At 47.4% G+C, this 8,631-nt stretch overlaps 1 protein-coding gene across 1 annotated transcript; it reads left to right on the top strand.

Moving 5' to 3' along the window:
- The first annotated feature begins 169 nt into the window (after window positions 1–169).
- On the top strand, window positions 170–7,041 carry fam117aa (family with sequence similarity 117 member Aa). The gene is made up of 8 exons (XM_070981751.1): window positions 170–597; window positions 1,852–1,997; window positions 4,455–4,550; window positions 4,718–4,831; window positions 5,131–5,247; window positions 5,612–5,837; window positions 5,958–6,132; window positions 6,721–7,041. Exons 1-8 carry the CDS (start codon window positions 474–476, stop codon window positions 6,932–6,934), a joined length of 1,212 nt encoding a protein of 403 aa, XP_070837852.1. The 5' UTR covers window positions 170–473; the 3' UTR covers window positions 6,935–7,041.
- The last annotated feature ends 1,590 nt before the right edge of the window (window positions 7,042–8,631 follow it).

The following is an 8,631-nucleotide window of genomic DNA, read 5'->3' as shown; positions in this document are numbered from 1 at the left end:
TGGGAGGGGTTTCCCTTCAGGAGACAGATGGATGCGACGGCCAATAAGTGCTCAGTAGTATTCTGCAGCAACCAACCAGATCGCCCCGACTTGGAGCGATATACTACACGAGATAGTTGCACAGGTTGAGTCGAGCTGTTGTGTTGTCACTTTGCAGGAACAAGCGGAGTTGCGCTGCGTCCTCCTCAAACCGCAACATGACGGACTGTGCGTAAAATACAGACGACCGACGCTCCTCTGCGCTCCGTCACCCCGAGCGCGAGCCGTGAAGCCTCAAAAACCATGGTCATCATCACAAAGGAAAGTCCAGCAAGAGGCCCCGACCAGAGGTTTGGATCATCAGTGTGGAAGAAGTGAATGTGGACTGAAGGAAAGCCAGAAAGACGCAGAGCTGCAGCGAACGACGGGACGGAGAAAAGTGCGTTTTCTTCAGCGGGGCTCGGCTGTGGGAGCGGAGTGGGGGGGCGGGGGGGATGTCGGCCAGAAGTGGAGCAGCACCTCGGGGGTGCAGCAACCCCAGCCTGCAGCCCCTCAGAGCCACAGTCCCATTCCAGCTCCAGAGGGGCTCAGCTCTCCTGTGCAGGGAGGTCAAGACGGGTAAATACACAGAGGAGGAGGGGGGTGAAACCTGCGTCCACGTCCATGTGGTCCAGAGCTGAAAAAGTTTATTTGGTGTCACCTTATCACCATGATCTGACTTAAAGGGCCTGTTTCCCATGCTGAGGGCTGTTTATGATGTAAATCTAGTGGATTCCAGCGCAGCAGAACTGATCACATCTCTTTACTGTGTCACAAAAGAAAGTAGATCCAAGTCAGTGGACAGAAAATGAACCAGCAGCTGTTTTGATCCTCATTTTCAAGAAAAAAGACCAAACATTTGCCTGTTCAGGCTCTTCCAGTGTGGGAATCTGCTGCCTTTCTCTGTGAACTCTTTGATTAAGAAAATAATCAGAATATTAATCAGCAATGCGAATAATCAATAGCACCTCTGAACACTTCTTAACTTGTGCGTGATGACTGAGAGGTTGCTGAAAGGGAAGACGTGTCAGGGATCAGGCTGCTTCTGCTTGACTGCCTCCAACTTTTTACCTGATTTGTGCTCCACAAAGTGCAATTCCAGCATGCAATGAGAACGTTAAGTCAACACTGAGGGCTGCTAACCCTGAAACATAACACTGTTCTCATAATGTTATTTGGACTCTCCGCCGGCCCTTTGCACCCTGACCTGTGGGATCTGGGCTGCGTGCTTCATGCTAACGCAGCAGCAGCAGCAGCTTTTAAGGCTTCTTTGTTTTACTTTGAGGCCGATGTTCTGTAACCGTGTCCATCAAAGTCACATCTGCGTGTAGAGGTGTTTATTTATACATCCTGTCTACCCTGAGACTCGGGCTGATGACACCGTACTGTGTGTGTGTGTGTGTGTGTGTGAGTGTGTGTGTGTTCGGGGGTGGTGGTGGATATACTGGTGGCCTGTGGTGACTGTTGCCAGTGTTGTGTAGCTGGATGGCTTTGCTCCAGGTCAAAGGCATGGTCCACACCTGCCAGAGATTACAAAGAGCTGCCAACATGCACACACACGGCCCTGCACGCTGCATGCTTATTGGTGAGGAGGAAGCCTGGGAGCAATTTTCTAAACAACTACCACTGGTGTTAAAATACTGTTTAGCCTCCTAAAGGGGGTTTTTATACACATATATGTCACATGCAGTGTTACTAGCTAAACATGATCACACAGGCATTCGTTTTTATAACTTCTCCAAGGCAGACGTTGTTTTGACAAGTGCTGAGTTAAGGCTTGCACAACCTCGACATGCTTGCTGACTTCATGCCTCTTATTTCTGTTCGCACAAGCTGACAGGACCGCGGCCCGCCCGCCCAAGCCCACGATCCGCCGAACTCTTTCCCTGGACGCCATCGTGGGACCCTATCTGCAGGGACAGTGGCCCAAAGAGGCGGAGGGCACGGCTGTTACCTGCGTCAATGACAAAGCCACGCAGGTGAATATTAATACATCATGACGCTGCCACATTAGCTGTGATACCTCGGTGTAATTACTGTAATCAAACCAAGCTGGGGACAGATGAATAAACGTTATGCGTGCTGGGGAAAGAGCACTTTGCCCATAAAACCTGTTGCTTCATGTTGCATAAAGGCAGCAGACCAAACGTTTGCTCTGCTTTTCTTGTATGTTAAGGATTTCTATAGAGGACGAGATATCTGATGTTGGCTCTGCAGGTGTCTGGTGGTTCCAGTTCGACGCTGCGGGTAGAAGGCAGCCAACTGGAAATAGTTGTTTTTGTTCTTCTTTAAACTCTGCTGTTCTTCCCTCGCTCCCCCCTCGACTGTATCTGCTCCTAACTAGTGCACAAAGCCCCAGCTAACATCACCAAGCTCTGCAGCTTCGTCTTCGCTCCTGACACAGTTAAAGCCCGAGCGAACCCCCTTCGCCTCCATTGTGAGGAGCAGACCCCTCCTGACCTCATTATACAGGCACCCCATCCCCCAGCACTCTCCCCAGCCACACACACACTCACAGGCGCACCACCGCCCCACCCAGCACCTCCTCCTGCCATAGTTCCTCTGCTTTACTTCAGATGCTATAACTGATTGTTGGCTGCTGTTTCATTCCTCATTAGGTATGCTGTTTCTCAAGCTTCCTGCACGTTGTGCAAAGAATTCGCTGATGTGGATTCATATTCATGGAGCTTAAGATTATTAGAGGACGGGGTCACAAAGAAAACACAACATGCCTGTTAATGTATACAGACGTATGCAACCTTTGTTGCATATGAAACCCTTTTCTCCACCCTGTTTCCTGTCTGCCTCTGTCATTATCCAAAAAAAGGCCTTCTCTGATGATGCTTTAATGATGCAGATGTGAGCTACAGATGATATGATTTACTTCAGGGTCAGCAGATTGCACCGTGTGTGATATGTTGTAACGATCTATAATTATATATAATGTAAGTTCCTGTTTAACGCTGAAATAATTAGTCAATCAATCAGTGGATCAAATAGGATAAAACTGAAACAGCAGCCAAGTGAGTGTGCGAGGCATTTCTCAAGCAGAAAGGCCAAATCTTCTGCTTCCAGCCTGTCGAACGTGAGGATCTGCTGCTTTTCTCTGTTTTATTGAATTCCATTTTTAGTGTCATTGAGTTTGAGACCGTTGATCAGACAAAACAAGCAATTGAGAAAATTGTCTTGGTTTTTTTCATTATTTATTTGACATTTTGCAGACTGATTAATCACATTCTGGAAATAATCATTAGTTGCCCCGTTTCTGTCATTGTGGCCCAAACAGGAATGAAGTCCACGTTAACGAGTCGTCCAAGCTGGAAACACTAGCTATGTGGACCAAATGGTCTGCTACCTTTGAGTCTTTTTATAGGTTTGTGTCCCATGATCCCCCTCTTCATGTTTTGGATGATTGGGGGGGGTGTTGGCAGCTGTAACTCTACACCAATGTCACTGTATGACTGACTCATAGCGCATTTTGACTTATTTAGTCAGGCGATGGACTGCATGCGAGTCGAGGGCAGGAGATGGTGTCGGCTTTTCCTTGCAGGCAGTCATGGCACCAGTAGGATTTCTGTGACCTGTGAGGCCGACGCCTAAAGAACAGGCTGCATTTGACAGAAAAGCATGACATGACCACACTGCAGGCAGGGAGAGCTGAATGACGGTGCGTGATGTTCGCTGCCTGATGAATGGCAGGGACACCGGCGAGTGGATCAGGTTGTCTCCGAGCGCGTGAAGCAGCGTCGCAGAGCCGTGAGCGTCCGATCCTGCGGGTCAGCTCGACCCGGGTTTCACTTTGCGGTGATGAACTTCCAGCCGCCTGCTCCCAACCAGCAGCCCAGAGCCGTCAACCAGGCTCCCTCTGGCAGAAGATCAAGAGTCAACGTGAAGAAATCGGTACAGTCGTGTGCGTGAAAGAAGGATGTTCTGGAGTTGAGATAGACAAAAGAAGAAGTGCACCAAAAGTCTCCCTGTTGGCTGTTTGTCTCAGTTGTTTTCCCTCTACAGTACGTGACTCTGTGAATAACAGGGTTACAGTATGTGTGACGGTGTGTGTAAGTGCACTGAGGTGTTGAATGCTGATACTTGCACTGTATTTATAGTCTCTACAGTGATGTGGTTTGGATGTTTTCCCATGCGTGTGGAAGCGCGGCTGTTTTGCAGCTCACGGTGGTTTTTCGTCGCCTTCCTCTGTTCAGCTGCTGTGAGGCAGGTGTGCAAGACAGCTGTAGGGCTGCACTTCTGTGTCGTTGTGCTGATTGATTGAGTTTACTGGCTTTAACAGAAAATGTAAGAGGCCTCCCAAAGGTCAGGCCTGCTGTCAAGCAGAATTAACGCCAAAAAAAAGTGATTTTCAACCACAGTGCCTGAAGGTTTGATAGACAGACGCTGGACTCTGTAGTCGCCTCACTGTGATCGTTTCTTCTTCAAAGACTCCGAGTTCCTGGGCTGAGGAGACCCGAGGGAGGAGGAGCGGCGGCGGGCACAAGCGCTCAGCGTCGTGGGGCAGCGCAGAGCATCTGAGGGAGGCAAGTGCATCAGTTCATCTCTATGGCGGTTAATTAATTAGTGGTGTTTCTCACTCGCACTCACACCCTTTGCCCGGCACCCCCCCGCTGATGGCGTGAAACATTAACAGCCCCTGAGGGAAAAAGCTAATAACCTCTCCCTTTTTTGCTCTCCACTCTGCCCTCAGGTGGCCAAGCTGAGGCACCAGCTGCAGAAGCGCTCCCGCCACGGCCCCCCCTCCGCAGGATACGAGCTCCCCCACCACCCCCTGCCAGCGGGTCATGCAGCAGGCATCACTCAGGTAACCCGCCGCCCTTTTGTCTCTTGATTGCATGTAGTAAAGACACAGAGCAAAGGTTTCATGAGCACCGCTGATCTGTCCCGCAGGCAGGCCAGGACCAGCTTAGTAACAGGGATATAAAAAACACTGGTGCTTTTCTTAGGACCTGCTGTCATCTGCTGCTGCGGCGCTGACATGCTGTCACAGACAGTCAATTTGAAACCGGCGTATCATACTGCGCCGAGGCAGACGTCTTCAGTCTCTAATAGCGCAGTCGAACACGCTCTCTCCGCTTTGCTCATGGCTGACTCTCTCTGCAGACGATGCCCCTGATGCCGCTCAACAGACTCGCCCCACGGCTGCGACGCAGCGTCGAAGGCCTGAACCTGGAGCTGGAGGAGGTGTTTGTGTCTGAGAAAGCTGATGATCAGCACGAGGTGAGGCCGCTGACTAGCGCTTGAAACCAGTGAGGCAGACCAAATCCAACAGAAGTCTCCTGTCAACAGCGAGTGTTTGAATGTGTGGTTGAATTTCACTGAAAAGAGCAAATGTTTTACAGTGGGTTTTATTTTTTCACAGTAACAAAATGATTTCTGTTCGAGCACAGCTTTGATACTTTTTTAGCATCTGGGGATAAACAGAAATACTTCAGGGCCCTGCTGAAACTCCCCTCAAGCACTGTCAGAGCAATCGATCGTCACGTCATCAGAGCTGTGATAATCGCTGTCTGGTCTAACCAAGATGATCTTTGCTTTAAGAAAAACTGTCTAATGATCGCTTGTTTCCTCCTGAATGCTCCAGATTTTGGATATCCCAGATGGCCACAGGGCCCCTGTCCCTGCCCAGAGATGCAGCAGCGGCTCTCAGAGCGAGCCCTCCCCGGGCCCCCTGGATCCTTCCCTCCTCTCCCCGTCTCAGTCCCCCTGTCCTCTAGATCCATCGCTGCTGTCGCCTTCGGATTCCCCTTGTCCGCTGAATCCATCTCTTTCGTCTCCATCACAGTCTCCCTGTGCCATGGGAGAGCCGGGTGAGACAGCTTCACAGTTTCTGTGCTTTTTAAACACTCTGCTAACAGATATACCCATTCTTCTGTATTTGTTGAAGGTGTTTTTAACAAAAGCGTGGATATTTCCGTCCTCCCGTGCAGAGCCGGTGGACTGCGAGGCCCTGTGTCCCTCTCCGTCCACGTCGCTCCCTTCCTTCGCACTGGATCCTCCTCTGCTGCAGCCCTGCTCCTCCGCTCCTCGGCCCAACAAAACCTGCTCCTTCCAGCGCGAGCCTCCAGAAGGCTGCGAGCGAGTGCGAGTGTGCGATGAGACGCTGTAAGTGAAGTGGATCGTATAATCATATCAGGATTCCTCAGGTGTCAACAGAGCAAATCAGTAAAGCTCTGAATGAAGATCAGATCAAACCAAAGCGTCACACAGATCTCACCAGTTATAAAGCAACTGTTACAGCACGTTTTTCCAGCTTGGGCTGGTATTGTGAAAAATTGATCTGCAACTGTGATGGTGATGATATTTGAATCCTTTATCAAGTGAAAACAGTGAACATTCACTGGGATTTGCTGTGTAATTCTCAGTTCAATCATTTGGGGTTTTGAACTGTTGGTTGCAGAAAACAAGACGTTTGAAGATCATATTTTTTTAATATTTTATTGACCAATAAGTTAACTGATTAATTAAATTTATGATATAGATTATTTGATGATAAAATAACATTTGTGCACACGTCTCTCGTCAGAGCGTCAGTTGAAATTCCCATAAAAGGATTTAAATTTATGAAAATGTTGTTAGTTACTTGCTTAATTGTTATTATGATGTTATAAATGTGCATGCTGCATACATTCTCTTTATGATCCAGCACCCTGGAGTACATGCCAACTTCTCTCTCCTTCTCTTTACCCACAGGTCTGCCTGTCAGGACGAGCCCCTCCTCCAGCCATCCTGCCCTGACCCCAATAAAGTCAACTTCACCCCCCACGGAGGCTCTGCTTTCTGCCCCGTCAGTCTTCTGAAGCCCCTCCTGCCCTCCATGGACCTCCTCTTCCGCGGCCTGTCAGTCTCTCCGGTCACCGGCTGCCCAGGTCAGGCCTCTCCTACCAGGCACCTGGGTATGCAGTAGGTGGATATGTGAGCGGAGCCTCTGAGGACTAAACCGCTCTGCACTGCCTGGACCTGCAGGAGCTGGATGTGTTTTATACGCAGGGTGCCAACAGATACCTGTGGTTGCTCATCGCTGCTGCGACATGCTGCGATCGCTGTGATCGAAATAAGCGACTTTAAACATTTCATCACACTCGAGATTAACTGGTTTACTGGTTATTTCCACCTGCAGGATGCTGGGGCGCAGCTGATGTTTGCCTCATCAACAGCGTATTCTCCCGTGTGGGCTGTGGGTGAGACTACAGGACTGAAGAGGTGGAAATGTTGGAAAATGCTGAAATGGATGACTGAGTTTTTCACATTTTCTTTCTTTCTTTTTTTTTATAAACTGATTATTGTTGTAGTTATGCGTCAGTGGTTCAGAGACTGCAGTTTGCTCGGGATGTTTTCATTTTAATGTCAGAATAAGTGAATTCAGAGTCAAAAACCCAAGCACTTAGAACACTTGAGCTTTACTTCCTCACTATTATTTACTATTGATTCATATCCTAGTAAAGCATTGTTAAGCGTAGATGAACTTTAATTTGAGACACTTCGTTAATGAAAAGTACTTGATGGGTTTATTCCTCACGTTTCTTAAAATCCGTCGGTTGAAGAGAAATATTTTTGGCCTTTAGTTTATGGTGGCCTACTTTTCTACGGATGTATTTCTAGGAAGAGATATATTTTTGTATCTTTGTAAGGAGTTTGAGGCAGATGATGCTGTTTTTTTTATTCACTTTCTGTTTATTCTTTGGTGATATATAAGCAGGAATGGATGATTTATTAGCTTTATTTGTCTACAGCAGGCATTGTTCTAACCAAACAATTGCAATTTGGTCAACTTTTTTAGATTTTGAGGGGTTTTTTTATCTTGAGCTGAGCCTCTTTGGACGGCGTCGTTCTAGCCAGAAAGCATTAATTCAATTTGTTATTGAAGAGGTTGATTCCCTCTGCTTGAGTTAATGCTCAAATGGATAAAATGCTGTCCTTGTCAGCATGATCCTATGCAACACTGATTTAAACAAATAAATAATAATAATAATAATAATAATAATAAAAACATGCCCTATAGTAGTGGATGAAAAATAGGTACTCTTTGTCCGCCCTGTGTTTTCTCAGACCTGATTATACAACATTTTCATACTTTTTGGGGTCATGACACTCAGATTTGTTTTGTGTGCCGTTGCTATTGTGAAGTAAATAAAATAACCAGATTTTCTGGGCGTTCAAATACATCCTAGTACTTATCATTCCTGTGGTTTTGCTCTTGTTGTTGTGCCTTGCATTTTGACACGTGGATTTGTGGTTTAAATCGAAGTACCGCCTCTTTTCTCCCAAATTGGCTTTGTGATTGGTCGAGAGAGGACCTCTATTGCCTTACATGGACCAATGAATGAAATCCACATCCTAGGACGACAAAAAGGCACGCGACATTTTCAAGGAAGGACCTCATATTTTGTAATAGCTGCCTTTAAAGCTGCCGCATGAAAAAACAGCCAAAAGAAGCTAATTACATCAAGTCATTTAACATTTGTTGTTATTTTTTTTTACTTCGAATCTACGCGGTCCCACTGAACACACCATCACGCATATGTGTTTACGATTTAATTTATTAAACTACATCTAATAGTTCAGGCGTGGTAGTTTGTACCAATGAGGTCCTTTCACAAAACT

The sequence above is a fragment of the Chaetodon trifascialis genome, chromosome 15 (assembly GCF_039877785.1).
Source record: "Chaetodon trifascialis isolate fChaTrf1 chromosome 15, fChaTrf1.hap1, whole genome shotgun sequence".
NCBI classification, from domain to species: domain Eukaryota; kingdom Metazoa; phylum Chordata; class Actinopteri; order Chaetodontiformes; family Chaetodontidae; genus Chaetodon; species Chaetodon trifascialis.
Note: the sequence above shows the minus strand (reverse complement) of the source record. Positions and strands in the feature narration are given on the sequence as shown.

Bases quoted from the DNA above. Each gene is read 5' to 3' on its own strand.
- fam117aa (XM_070981751.1), top strand. From the start codon at position 474: ATGTCGGCCAGAAGTGGAGCAGCACCTCGGGGGTGCAGCAACCCCAGC. The intron at 1,998-4,454 runs GTGAATATTAAT...TCTTCTTCAAAG, and splicing joins TCAATGACAAAGCCACGCAG to ACTCCGAGTTCCTGGGCTGA. The intron at 5,248-5,611 runs GTGAGGCCGCTG...TGAATGCTCCAG, and splicing joins AAGCTGATGATCAGCACGAG to ATTTTGGATATCCCAGATGG.